The sequence below is a fragment of the Prunus persica genome, chromosome G6 (assembly GCF_000346465.2).
Source record: "Prunus persica cultivar Lovell chromosome G6, Prunus_persica_NCBIv2, whole genome shotgun sequence".
Classification (NCBI taxonomy): domain Eukaryota; kingdom Viridiplantae; phylum Streptophyta; class Magnoliopsida; order Rosales; family Rosaceae; genus Prunus; species Prunus persica.
In genome coordinates, this window is record NC_034014.1 from 6,561,933 (window position 1) to 6,576,685 (window position 14,753).

Here is a 14,753-nt window from a genome sequence, read left to right on the forward strand (position 1 = left end):
TTCTTGGCTTTTAAGGGAATTCTCCATCAGATTTCATGTCCTTATACCCCTCAGCAAAATGGGATTGCTGAGAGGAAGAATAGGCATATTATTGAAACCACAATTACATTACTTGCTACTGCTGCCTTGAATGACAAGTTTTGGTACTATGCTGCAGCTCATGCTGCCTTTCTCATAAATCATATGCCTTGTCAGCTTCTTCAAATGACATCTTCATACTTCAAATTGTTTGGTCATAATCCTGAGCTTCAATCATTAAAAGTTTTTGGATCTGCAGTATATCCACTTCTTCGACCCTATAATTCTCACAAGTTAGAGCCACGATCAGCAGAGCATGTGTTCCTTGGATACTCTCTTGGTTATAAGGGTGTTATTTGTTTTCATCCTGACACTCATAAAGTGGTTATTTCAAGACATGTGATTTATGATGAAACTCAGTTTCCAATGAAGAATTATTCAGTATCCTCAACCCAATCTTCTTCTGTCATGACACACTTGTCTCCTTCAGCTATAGCAGTTTCATTGCCTTATAGATATGTTACTCCCATAGAGTCTGATCACTCTCCTCTCCCATGTTCAAATGAGAATTCATCTTCTTCAGTATCTACATCTGAGGCTCAAGAGGTCTTAGGTTCTGCTCAGACTATGCAACCTATTTTGGATCCTGCTCAATTACAGGTTTTGCTTCCTCTCTCTGTCACAGATGCCTCTAGTTCTTCTTCTCATATTTCCATTCCACAGCATGGTCATTCTATGCAAACTCGTCTTAAAAGTGGTATTAGCAAGAAGAAAGATTTTGGTGATTTTCAATGTTTTTCCACTTGTTTATCTACAATTACTGCTCTTGATGAGCCTCATACTTTTCGTGAAGCTAGTACAAAGTCTGAGTGGCAGCAGGCTATGACAGAGGAAATTCAAGCATTACAAACTCAAGGTACATGGGATTTAGTTCCTCCACCCTCTGATAAGAATATTGTTGGTTGTCGTTGGATTTACAAAATTAAAAGACATGCTGATGGACGTATTGCTCGATATAGAGCTCGTTTAGTTGCACAAGGTTTTAGTCAAAAACAAGGTATAGATTTTGACGAAACCTTTAGTCATGTAGTTCGTCATACCACAGTTCGATTGATTTTAAGTTTGGCTGCAACTCATAAATGGTGTTTGCGCCAATTGGACGTTAAAAACGCCTTTCTTCATGGTGACCTACAGGAGGAAGTGTACATGAAACAGCCTTTGGGATTCATTGATGATCATTATCCAGATTATGTATGTCGGCTACGAAAGTCTCTTTACGGTCTTAAACAGGCACCATGTGCTTGGAATGCCAAGTTCACTGGATATCTTCCAGCTTTGGGCTTTGTTTCTTCACACTCCGATCCTAGTCTCTTTGTGAAGCATGATGGTCCTAATGTGGTTATTCTTTTGCTGTATGTGGATGACATTATCATCACTGGGTCAAGTTCTACCCTAGTGCAATATGTGATTGATGATTTGGGACAAGTGTTTGATATGAAAGATATTGGCCAGCTTACTTATTTCTTGGGCTTGGAGGTTTCTTATCAGTCCAATGGTGATTTGTTTGTCAACCAAGCTAAATATGCTCGTGATTTACTTAAGAGAGCTGGCATGGAAACATGTAAACCATCAATTACACCTTGTAAACCTCATTGTCATGTTCTGACAACTGATGGTACATTACTTCCTGATCCTACAATGTTTCGCAGCTTGGTTGGAGCTCTTCAATACCTCACATTCACACGCCCAGATCTGGCATATGCTGTGAACACCGTATGCCAGTTTATGACTGCTCCCACTGATATTCATATGACTTTAGTTAAGCATATACTGAGATATGTGCAAGGCACTTTATCTTATGGTTTGACATTTACATATGGTTCTTCTGTTTTGGTTGGCTATAGTGACGTAGATTGGGCTGGGGATCCCAATACTCGTCGCTCTACTACAGGGTATGTTGTATTTCTTGGACAGAATCCTATCTCTTGGTCCTCTCGTAAGCAATCTTCTGTCTCTCGTAGTTCTACAGAGGTAGAGTATCGAGCTCTTGCCAACTATGCTGCTGATATCTCTTGGATCAGATATTTTCTTCAAGACTTACATATTGTTATTCCTGAAGCTCCAGTCTTACATAGTGACAATTTATCAGCATTGGCCTTAAGTAGTAATCCAGTTTTGCACTCTCGCATAAAGCATTTAGAACTTGATTTTCACTTTATCAGAGAACGGGTTCAGCGTCATGATTTGGTGGTTCGATATGTCAATACTGAAGACCAAGTTGCCGACATTTTCACAAAGGGCCTGCATAGTCCATTGTTTTTGAAACACTGTCACAATCTTAGTGTTGGTCCAGCCACCACTGCGATTGAGGGGGGATGATTGGCAAAAGACATGTATATAATGCTGACATGGCATGCTGAATTGTTTAGTTAGTTAGAAGTTCACGTGGGTTCACATGTTTGTTAAGTCGTAGCTGAGAAGCTAAGTGCTTCTGTCATATAAATATTAGATACTGTTCATTGTAAAGCAGATTGAAAAATGAGAGAAAATTAATAAAAGAAATTGCAAGCTTCTTCTCAAAGTTTCTTCCTACGTCTTCATTGAACTTTGTTATCACTTTCCACCAACTCTAGGCTAAGCACCGAGAAACCCATGTGGGAAGTTCACCTTCTCATGGCTCACAAATACGACGTCTTTTGAATCCAGCACGCTTTGGGAGATAGGGTTTCGCTCATGTCTATGTTCTTGGGAGATGAGGAAAAGATACCAACTTTGGCTTCTGGGAAGAGGAACAGAGCGAATTATGGAAATGGCTTGTGTGTTTTGTTGATTGTGTTTGTGGGTATGTTATGGTTGAGCTTGATTTTTGTGGTGGAGTTTGTGTTAAGGTGCTTGATTTTTGGGGATGAATTTGGACAATGGTGGAGGCAGTGGTGGTGTCAAGGCTCTGAGTTGGGATGAATCTAAGTAGTGGTTTGGGGCAAAGGATTGGGGTCGGGGAAAGGGGTGGCTTGGGGTTGAAGGGTTTTTTTTTTTGTTTTTTGTTTTTTGTTTATTTTTAATTGATTTTTAAATATTCTATGAATATCTTATTACACTTAAACGAAAACCAAAAAATAAAAATGTGGGACTCATAAATTTCACGTAGGCAATTAAAAGGATATCTGATGGAAACCCTAATGATGGAATTACATTGCAACAAATTAAAAAGACCAGGGTATCTAATTGCAAAAATAGAGAGTACAGGAACTAACATGCCTTACGAGTGTAGGGATGGCAAAAATTCCCTTGGGGGCGGGTCCCTGTTCCTAACAGGGGGAGATTTTAAGGCCAAATGGGTATCGGGTACGGAAATCCTCGAACTTGAAAAATCCCCGATGGGTATGGAGAGGGATTGGTATTGGCGTCCCTATCCCTAAACCCGACCCGAAAATATATATGTTTATATTTAAATAAATAAATATATATAATTATAATATTTATATTTAACTCTTAAGTTAACCTCCCTCTCCTAATTCTTGCTAATCTTCTTTGGAATTTCATATTTAAGTGATTTTGAATAGTTGAGTTGAACTTTATAGTTAATTTGGATGTGTTGAATGAGAAATTAATATGAAAATTAATGTTAAAATGTATGATATATATATATATATATTTTAGTAAAAAAAATATCGAGGATTCGGGCGGGGAATGGGGAATAGTCTGACAAGACCCGACCCAAATTCCACTTTGGAATCTGTTTTCGATCAATTTTCTGGTTTAATCGCTTAGAATCATGGCTAGATATGGCTATGTATGGAAAGAGGAGAGAGAGATGAAGAGTTTGCAAGTTGTGGCACTCGATTTGGTGGCTGGACAGAGGAGAAAACTGAGTTTGAAAATGGTTGTTCATGATATTCGCAAAGGAGAAGAAAAATCTGGGTTTAAGAAATCTGAACTTTGAAAAATTTATGATTATGCCACTGGACTTCTGTAGACCATATCTTCTTCGTTACAACTCCGATTTGAGCCTACTACGTGTCTACGGACTCATCTCGACGTGCTCTATGCAACGGTACAATTGAAATCCTCAAATTCCTTCTCGAGCGAAAAGTCAACTTTTCTCTCATAAACCATTCTAAGGGCAAAATTGTTTTCCGCTCTAATAAACTAATAATTAAATATTATTTAAGGACCGAGTTGTTACATAATCCCCCAACGAGGACAAGAATAAAAAATATTATAACACTCACATTTTTATAACATTTTTTATTCTTCTAACAAGATAATATACCATCATTGTACATGATTTAGGCAAGAGTGCCACTTCCGCTAGTGGTAAAGTGGTATAATTGGGTATTGGAAGTCAAGGGTTTGAATCCCCTTAGCGCATCAACACCTGTATTATTTCATATTTTTTGTTTGATCGGTCCAATTTGGTGAACTGACGAGTTAAAATTTATGAAATTGTGAATTGAACTAATCTTACTAGTTTTGGCCAGTCGGGTTAAAGCCGAGTTGGCCGGTTTTCGGTTGATTGGTGTGCCCTAATTTCCGTATCCATGTGGCTCAAATGAAGTAAAATACATTTAAATAGACAGAGCAACCAACCAAGCTATGCATTCTAATAATGCATAACATATGAGCTGAATTGGCCTATGGCTGTAGGTGTTCAATTATAAATATAGTAGGAGTGAGGACCACCAAACCACCACCAAAATCAGTGGGACCACTACACCACCATACTCTGTGGGCCCTATTGAAATCGGTCACAAGTCTTGTAATCGTGTCATGTGCTACTAACACTTGTGATATTTTCATTCTCTTCAAGCCCCTACGATTCTAAGAGTATGGCAAATCTTGCTCACAGTCGTAATTTGTAAATACCAACCATCTACGTGGTTTTGGGACATAGAATTAACATTTCTTTTTTGTCCCTATTGCATCAAGTGTTGCACACAATTGTTGACTTTCTAGTGAGGGGTCTCACACACACATTATTGTCTTCAAGTTTCGAACTTAAGACTACTAATCTGCAAGTCAAGATTATTTTTTACTAGACTAGAGCTCGTTGATAGGAACCTCAATGTTTAAATCTAAGTACTGCAGGCTTCCAAATACAATTACCTTTTGTTAAGGACTTATAATTAGGAGGAACCTCTAAAAACAAGTAGTTGGTAGGAAGAAACCAAGGGTTAGAGTTGACATTTTCATTCTCTATCTTATCCTCTGATTGTTAGATTTAGATGCTCATGGGTGACTGCTGGTATGGTTAAAATTTTTTTTTTTTCTATTCAAAAAATGGAGAGGATGGAATAAATTCTTAATGGTGCTTATTTTTTTCTTTTCTTTTCTGACAATGGAAAATGTTCTAAATTCAATTCCTTCACGTCATTCATCGTAAAATAAAACAAAAATGGTAGCTGTTTTTCAAACACCATGTCAAAATTTACACCTATGTATGGACTAGAGTCTTTTATCACTTTGCAAAAATATAAAAGAATGAGGTGGCTGGCTCCATGTACCATATTATTGAAGAAGAGTAAACTTAGCATTTATACCCTAATAAAGGAACAGTAAACCATATTATGATGATAAATAATAGGCACTATATAATTGTTATTACAAATAATGTGACTTTTTTTCCGTTAATACAAGCGATATTAAAATTCAAATTTGAACAAAGCACTTCGAGCGAGCGAGAGAAGAGATGACAGATTAACCACATAAGTTACAAGTTCTTTTAAAAAATATAGGTATTTTTAATCAAACAATGTGACATACGGTTATTAGGGGTGGGCACTCAAACCGGCGAACCGGAAATCCGAACCGAACCGCACCGAACCAAATCGGAAAAAAATCGAGTTGACCAAAAAGTCAAAAACCGGTCAAAAACCGAACCGGACCGGTTTGGACCGGTTCCGGATCCGGTTTCATGTCTTCAAAAACCGAACCGGGCCGAACCGAACCGGTGAAACTAAAAAAAATATATAATTTCAATATATATTTATATTTAATGCTATATTTTTAATTTCACTAAAAAAACTTAATATTTATCCAAGTTCAATGTCAAAATATCTCTCTTTTCTCACTTTAATATTTATTTTTTATATGAAATTGAATAATTTGTTAATTTTCAAGTAAAAAAAATAATATTTCAGTTGAGAATTGTATTAAAAAATAATTTTAAAAAATAATTTTTATAATCCGGTTCAAAACCGAACCGGAACCGAAACCGGACCGAAACCGGTTCAAACCGAACCGGACAGTTTTTGAAATTTTTTTTATTAAAACCGAACCGAACCAAATCGGATGAATAGTACCGGATCGGTTCTAATTTGAGGCAAAAACCGATCCAAACCGAACCGTGCCCACCCCTAACGGTTATTATCTTATCTAAACTCTAATCTTTTGTTGGAACATTATCTAATTAATCTGTGGTGTCTCAGCCTGTGTGCACCAAAATGTCGTCGTCTTACTTTTTGGTACCCCTCCTCTATTTTCAATTATTCATTAGCACATAACATTCCATAAAACAAAAAAACAAAGAAGAAAAAAGGTTAATTATTAGGCACAAGTCACGGAATAAACTCACCAGAAACAAAGAAGAAAAAAATACGAAAAAACAAAAAGTTTATATCCTTTTTTAATCTTTTCAATGACGTGGCGGGCGCTGGCACTAAAAGAAGAACGAGAGAGAGAGAACGAAGGTCGTTACTGCGCAACAACCGCCACTTCTACCGTTGACGTACTGTCATCTCGACGTGGGTTAATCTCCACCGTCGATCTCATCCTCCACACCCAGTCCCCTGTCCCACCACAAATTCCCATACTCCACTGCCCACGACACCAGATCCCACGCGATCCAAAAACAAGTAATAAAAAATTAAAATAAACCAAAAAAAAAAAAAAAGATGGAGAATAAATATTTTTTTCTTCTTCAAGTTTTGTAGTGGTTATAACAACATTTACCTAGCAAGAAGCTTCTAGTTAAAGGGCTTGAGCATTTATCTTTTGACTCGAGGTCATAATTTCGATTAATCTCTTTATTAATAATAGTGCTTATATTTCTATAGAGGAGGTTTTGTATTTGTATTTCTCTTTTCTGTATTTAAAAAGAAAATTTTATTGTAAGTGGAGTATAGTTTAATTGATTGAGTTCTTCCAACTATGTTAAAAAGGAAATTTCATTGCGAGTGGAATATAGTTTAGTTGATAGAGTTCTTCCAACTCTGTCAATGCGGAATCGAAGCCCCAGACACCCTACTGAATATTTGTGTAAATATCCTCTTTTAAAAAATCCTTATTGCCAAAATAAAAAATGAAAATTCCACTGCAACTGCAACGAACCAAAAAGGCACCTCTCTCTTTTTCTCACTCAACTTTTTACACTCTTTCTTTGTCAACCTTTTAGTCCAGACCTCATTTTCTCCCACATTTCCTTTTTCTTAAATTTTTCTTCTTCAATGTAATAAAAATCACTCCACGCTCTTTTCAACTCTTAATTTTCCGTTTTCTTTGTTCGCCACAATTGCTGTCTTTATGTCGGGGCCGGATTCTGGACCCGAGTTCTCTGCGGGTCGGCCCAGGCCATGGCGACCCGACGATCTTCTAAACGCCAACAGCAACACGGAGAGAGCAGCGTACGGCGTTGTTCCGGGGGTTGTGGGCGCCAATGCGAGCCAGCCGGTGCCGCCGGAGACGGTGGGAGGGCTTGTGCGGGAGTTTTCAAAAGCGGCGGCGGAGATGGCCGTGGAGTTCGGGAAAGGGTGCAGGGATATAGTGCGGCAGAGCCTAGGGAATCGCGACTCTGTATTGGTCAGAAGCTTCGGGAAGGTCAGGGACTCGTACTTGGGGAAGATAGTAACGCGGCTTCGCGGGAAATTGAGGTTCATCAACGAGTATTTGCCTGAGGATAAGGAGCCGCTTCATGCTTGGTCTGTGATTGTGTTCGTCTCGTTTCTTGCTTTTGCAGGTGCGTGAGAGTGTGTGTGGTTTGATGTGTTGTGTTTGGTTGGTGAGAAAATGTGGGCGGAAAGAAACGAGCTTTTGCGGTTGTTTATAATTTATGCTCTGTTTGGTTGCTGAGAAACTTCAGGACTAATAGTTTATTTATTTATTTATTTATAGGTTATGCTTGTTATGCGTTTTGAAATTTTGGTAAATATGAAAATTTTTGGGACATTAAAATGTTTCAGCAGAAGAGGTGTGACTCAAGTTTTTGTTATGTTTTTCGAAACGTTTTCTTGTGTTTGGTTGATGAGAAAATGAAGGAAATAGGACTTTAAATTTCACTGTTCACGATTTTTATTTATTCAGTTTTCTGGACTTGTTTTAGCTTACAAATGGATCCTTGAAAACTACATGATCTAATTCATTTCTTGACAACCGAACATAATATTTTGGAAATCTTGGAAGTGTTCTGGAAAAAGCTTCATACAACATATCTGGTCTCACAGTGGTCAAAATTTATCATACACCGCAATTAACTTTAGTACAAATATTTTAATTTTAACATTTGAAACTTGAAATTTCATTTTCACCATTCTTACATGTAGAATTCGTGCTCCTGTTAGTCAGATTATTCATGAGATCTTTTTTGTTTATTGTTGTGTTTTATTTCCCAAGTATAATTGGGTCTTTAAAATAAGTATGCATCTTGCTGACATGGGTTTACAAATTTCCAGCATTGTATGTGAATAGCGAAAGTACTGTTTCCACTCCCACGCCTGAGATAAAGAAGATATACATTCATCCTCCCAGTGCTGCTCGCATAATGCTTCCAGATGGAAGATACATAGCATACAAGGAGCAAGGTGTTCCAGCAGACAGAGCTAGATTTTCAATCATTGCTCCACATTCTTTCCTATCATCCCGGCTTGCAGGTCCTATATTTTAGATGTTTATCTGCTTCACTACCCTTTTTGTTTAATGCACAATGCACTTTCTTAGTTTTGTTCGTATCATTCTTTTGAAAATTAGGAATACCTGGACTTAAGGCTTCTCTATTGGAAGAGTTTGGCATTCGCTTATTGTCATATGATCTTCCTGGTTTTGGAGAAAGTGATCCTCATCCCAACAGAAATCTCGAATCTTCTGCAATGGATATGTTGCTCTTAGCTGATGCTGTTGGTATTAATGACAAGTTTTGGGTTGTGGGATACTCGAGCGGAAGCATGCATGCCTGGGCAGCACTCAGATACATTCCTGATAGACTTGCAGGTATCAATGTCTCTCTTCTATAGAATGTTTCTATGACAACACTTTTTTCCAAGTATTGCAAATGTTTGCACAAAAAAATTAGCAAAGAAGAGGTAAAAATATGGGCACACTGTACTTTGATTCTTCGAGTGTCATCGCTTCGAAGGAATATCTGTGCTGGTAGTCTCATCTCAAGTACTATTTATTATGGTAATGACCTTGAGTTTTTTGCAATGTAGCCTGAAATTTATGATTTTCATGCAAGAAGTAATAGCTTGAAGATTTCTACGTTTACCTGGGTGAGATGTTGCTAGGTTTTTGTAACCAACATTAACATCTAATAGCCTGATCTGGCAAGAAGCCAATTCCTATATGGATGATAAATCTTTGATTAAACTGATATTTTATGTTGATTAAACTTATAGGTGTGTTCTACAAGATTTTATGATCATTTAGAATTTTATCTGGTAACAAAATTTTGATGCCTCTCATGTACTGTAATGAATAAAATATTTTGGAGGAAATTAGGATCTCTGCTGTATTTTGTCCAAAAGCATTTTTTCATGATCCATAGCGGTCTAACTTGCAGGTGCTGCCATGTTTGCTCCAATGGTTAATCCATATGATTCAATCATGACTAGGGAAGAGAGACGTAGAACCTGGGAGAAGTGGGCGCGAAGCAGAAAATTTTTGTACTTTTTAGCTAGGAGGTTTCCTAGATTTCTTTCGTACTTCTATCACAGAAGCTTCTTATCTGGAAAGCATGGCCAAATTGATAAATGGCTGTCATTGTCACTGGGAAGGAGGGTGAGGACATTATCATCATTCTGTTTACAGATGGGAACATTTGGAAATTTGGCAACTAGATTTTAAATTATTACACCAACTCATAAGTTCCTCTTATATGTAACTACGTATATGGACACGTAATCTGATCTTGGAGTTCTTAAATTGTAACAATGAAGAAATAATATCAAGGTTGATCTCTGACACGTCGCAGTGCAGTATTCTAAAAATGTACCAAAGTTCATCTACAGTTGTTCATCCAATTTTTTTTAAAACATCTTCTCCTGGTAGATCTGGAATATAATGCATAGATAATTTGTTAGAAGCTTGGTTTGCATGTCATTCTAATTCCATAGTTTGGCTCTCGTTTCTCTGTGTTTTACTTTAGGAATCATTGAATGATCACAACGAGACTATTATTTAACCTTACCTGTATGAATTCTCATTGAATGTTTTTGTTGTTGCTGAGATTCTCCAGGACAAAGCTTTAATTGAGGACCCAATCTATGAAGAGTTCTGGCAAAGGGATTTGGAAGAATCAATTAGGCAGGGAAATGTGAAACCGTTCGTGGAGGAAGCTGTTTTGCAAGTGTCGAACTGGGGTTTCAGCCTTGCAGACCTCAAATTGCAGAAGAAACAACAGGGGAAAGGCGTGCTCAATTGGCTTAAGTTTGTGCTCAGCGCAGCTCAGGAGGAATACATTGGCTTCCTTGGCCCAATACACATATGGCAGGTCAGAAGCATCTCCATTGTAACATTTTTGTTTCAGCTAATCAATTATTTACTGCTAAGATACTAGCAATATTTTGCAAGAAGACCAGGTTAAATGTTGAGTAGAATTGTAGAAAAACCAAATCAGCCATTTGACAGGGATTATTCTGATTGAGTTTCTTCCCCTCATGCTAATTTAAAACGTTACACTACAAGACAACTTTCGCTAAGTTTGTCAAGAACAGATTTCTGCTAACATACTCTTAGACAGATTGCTGGAGATAGTTTCCTTGTAACCACAATGAATCTCAAAGCAGTAAATGGCTTCAGTCAAATTACACAGAGGCCCTTATTATTGCTTATCTGAGGTATCAATTTTCTGTGAAATCAGATAGTAATTAAGACCATTTTCCTCCAATGTTTGACAGGGGATGGATGATAAGGTGGTCCCACCGTCAATGACTGATTTCGTGCACCGGATTTTACCAGGAGTTGCAGTACATAAGCTCCCATATGAGGGCCATTTCACCTATATCTACTTCTGTGATGAATGCCATCGACAGATATTCACTACACTCTTTGGAACACCCCAAGGGGCACTGGACATTACAATAGAAGTGGATCAAAGTACTCTTGAAGGTAATACTGAAGAACAGAAAGAAGTAGCACTTGGTGATTCTGTTCCGGCACAGGCCGAGACATGATTTATTCTAAGTTTACGTCAGAGGTACAATGTATATACCATAGGTCGCTACGTTACTCGTAGCGTGGAAAAAAACAAAGAAAGGGAAAAAAAAAAAAAAAGAAGAAAGAAAAGTTAAACATCATGTTAGTTCTCTTGTTTAAAGTTTTGAGCTGTTTATCTCAAAACAAAATAAAACAAAAAAAGTTTTGAGCTGTTATAGGGGTTCCCAGGTGGAGTATGACCTTTGGAGTAAGTGTTGTCCAGAACAATAATATACAAAGAAATCCAATCATTCTGATTTTCAATTATTGATTGAGTTTGGTGATTGAACTTCACGCAAAGAAATAACTTCTCTTATGTGACCCAACTAATCATATTTGGGTTATTTTGGTCATAATGGGCTTGACAATTTGTGAGCCTTTACGTTTGAAGACCGTGCATTTAGTCAAGTCGAGTTTCTCTACATCTAGATCGTTTTGAAATTTCGTTTTAAATTTTATGTATTTTTTATTTTTGTTTCTTTTAAATTCATTATATATTTTTATGTTATTTGGCCATATGGGGTAAAAATTTTGTCCATGTCAGCAAAGAACGAACACATAAGTGCCACCTAGGCAAACTTAACCCTAACTAATTAATTAATTAATTAGTAGAGTTATTTTGGCCAAGTACGCCTCACCCTCAACCCTAAACCGTCGATCAACTCATTCTAAAGCCTTAGGATCCAACGCAACCCTCTGGGCTCTTCACCTTCAAGCTTCAATTTTGCATTAGAGCACTTCCACCCCAAAGGGCAAGGACAAGGTAAAGGCAAGGCAAGGTTTGTCACTATTCATGTGAATAGTGGCAGCCCTTACCTTTTTTGTTTCCACCCCAAAGGGTAAGGGCAAGGGCAAGGGCAAGGGCAAGGGCAATTACTATTAACTTTAATTTATTTTCTATTTTTTATACTTAAATCATTAATTTTCATAAGATTTTTGGTTGCTATGTGTCACTATTTATTATAAAATTCTCATTTCAAATTTTAGATAAAATTTTCGGATAAGATTTTCAGATTAAATTTTCAAATAAGATTTTAAGTTGCCACCTGTCTATATTTATGATAAAATTTACACCTCACTCATTATACAATTGAAATACCTACTCACTCATCATACAATTGAAATACTCCCGGTCCTCAAAGTCCAACATAATCAAGTACAAGGACGACTCAATTATTGGCGGAGGCGGTTCCACCGGATCACGACGTGGGGGAGTATTTTCCTTCGGAGAATGTAATAGTGCCATTATTTCTGACACGGAATGCACCACTGGAAACGTTTGCTGGTATTGTTCACTTGAGAAGCCATGTGTAATGGTTTTCCCCTTTTTTGTTTTGCCTTGAATAATCTATTAAAAAAATGAAATTGGAAATGCAAGAAATAATATATATATATATCTATATATATAAAGCAAAAGGCAGAGAATGGTGAAACATTCAAAATGTCAGAAAATGTCATTGGTTAATGAAATTATTAAGAATTGAAATTATTAATTAAATGATGATAATATGGTAAATTTACATTTTTTCATATTAAAAAATTAAAATTAAAAATAAAATCAAATAATAGATTCTACTTTTATGGAACATTTACCCATGTTATCTTTTCTTAATTCTAAAAATAAAATAAATAAATAAAAAGAAAACCAATTGGCACATGTGTGAGCACGTGCTAAGAGGCTAGTATATCTATATATATAAAGCAAAAGGCAGAGAATGGTGAAACATTCAAAATACCAGTTGGTTAATGCAAACATTAAGAATTAAAATTATTAATTAAATGAGGATAATATGGAAAATTCATAATTTTTCATATTAAAAAAATTAAAATTAAAAGAAAATTCAGATAATGGATCATATTTTTATGGAACACAACTATCCATTATCTTTTTTAATTCTAAAATAAATTTAAATTTTTTTTAAAAAAACCTCTCGCAGGCGCAGAAGCGCGTGCAGAGAGGCTAGTATATATAAAGCAAAAGGCAGAGAATGATGAAACATTCAAAATACCATAAAATGTCCTTGGTTAATTCAAACATTAAGAATTAAAATTATTAATTAAATTAGGATAATATGGTAAATTCACTTTTTTCATATTAAAAAAATAAAATTAAAAACAAAATCAAATAATAACTCCTACTTTTATGGAACATAACTACCCATATTATCTTTTCTTTATTCAAAAAATAAAATAAAAAAGGAAAAAAAAAACCAATTGGCACATGTGTGAGCGTGTGCCAAGAGGCTAGTATAAACATTAAATTGAATGAAATGGCCATTTTTATTTTTATTTTACCTCATTGTCAAGATTTTGACTGCTTCGAATGTTTGTGCACGACCTTCCGACTTCGATGGAAGAGGCCATTTGGATTTTTACACAAATAAAATTTTATAGTAGAAATTTTGGTGTGGAAAGTGAAAAATATTGGAAGGAGATGAATTTGTATGAATATTTGGTGTGGAAAGTAAATAATATAGGTAGGTATTTGAAGAAAAAAAAATTCAGAATTTTTTTACAATTTTTACAATTTTTCATAGCCAAAAAATGGACAGCCGTTGGATTGGATAAGATTTTTTCATTGAAGGCTCTAGGAGAAGCCACATGGCTTGTAGCCATTGGTTTTTGGCAGCTGTGGGTCAGCGTTGACGTTAGCTCAAGAAATTCAAATTTTTTTTTCCATTCCACGCACCAATAATAAAAAAAAATTTGATTTCAGCCGTTGACGTCAGCAGCCTTCGGGCAATAGCCCAAGCAATTCTTACTCGTGGGCTTACTCGGGCTGGTGGGTCCCACTCTTTGCCCGGGCTGGATCTTGCACGCTGGATGTTTTTTTTTTGGACATGGGGCTCCCTTTTGCTTGCCTTTGCCCCTTGCGGTGGAACTAGCCTTAGAGCTCTGGTTTCTTGGCGTAGCGGAAGCAGAAAAAATATATGAAAATATGGATTAAAACAGAAGGAAGAGTCGGCGTAGGTGTGATCCGAGAGCGGGCATGAAAGTCGTATTAGCGACCGCCATTACTATGCACGAAGATATCTTCAAGGCAACCATGGATATCTGGATAAAGGTTTGAGCTTTGCTTTGATTGGATTTCTAAGTTCGAGAATTCATAGGCGTAAACTCAAATGTCTCAAATGTCTGTGGAAGCATGAACCTCTTCGGCGACAACCACTCTCCTCCAGCGAGGTGAGGTGGCTGACCAAGTTGGATGAGTGAGTTAGCTGACCACCAGTTTGGGTGGGGCAGTGGTGGCTCTTGGTTTTTGTTTTTATTTTATTTTTTTATAATTGGTTTTAGTTTTTATTTTATTTTTTATAATTGGTTTTTGTTTTTAT

At 36.6% G+C, this 14,753-nt stretch overlaps 1 protein-coding gene across 1 annotated transcript; it reads left to right on the forward strand.

Moving 5' to 3' along the window:
* LOC18775555 lies at window positions 7,250-11,703 on the forward strand. The gene is made up of 6 exons (XM_007207383.2): window positions 7,250-7,972; window positions 8,685-8,882; window positions 8,980-9,219; window positions 9,788-10,005; window positions 10,463-10,717; window positions 11,124-11,703. Exons 1-6 carry the CDS (start codon window positions 7,540-7,542, stop codon window positions 11,397-11,399), a joined length of 1,620 nt encoding a protein of 539 aa, XP_007207445.2. The 5' UTR covers window positions 7,250-7,539; the 3' UTR covers window positions 11,400-11,703.

Coding starts and splice junctions, on each gene's coding strand:
- LOC18775555 (XM_007207383.2), top strand. CDS start 7,540: ATGTCGGGGCCGGATTCTGGACCCGAGTTCTCTGCGGGTCGGCCCAGG. Junction 7,973..8,684: donor CTCGTTTCTTGCTTTTGCAG/GTGCGTGAGAGT, acceptor ACAAATTTCCAG/CATTGTATGTGAATAGCGAA. Junction 9,220..9,787: donor CATTCCTGATAGACTTGCAG/GTATCAATGTCT, acceptor TCTAACTTGCAG/GTGCTGCCATGTTTGCTCCA.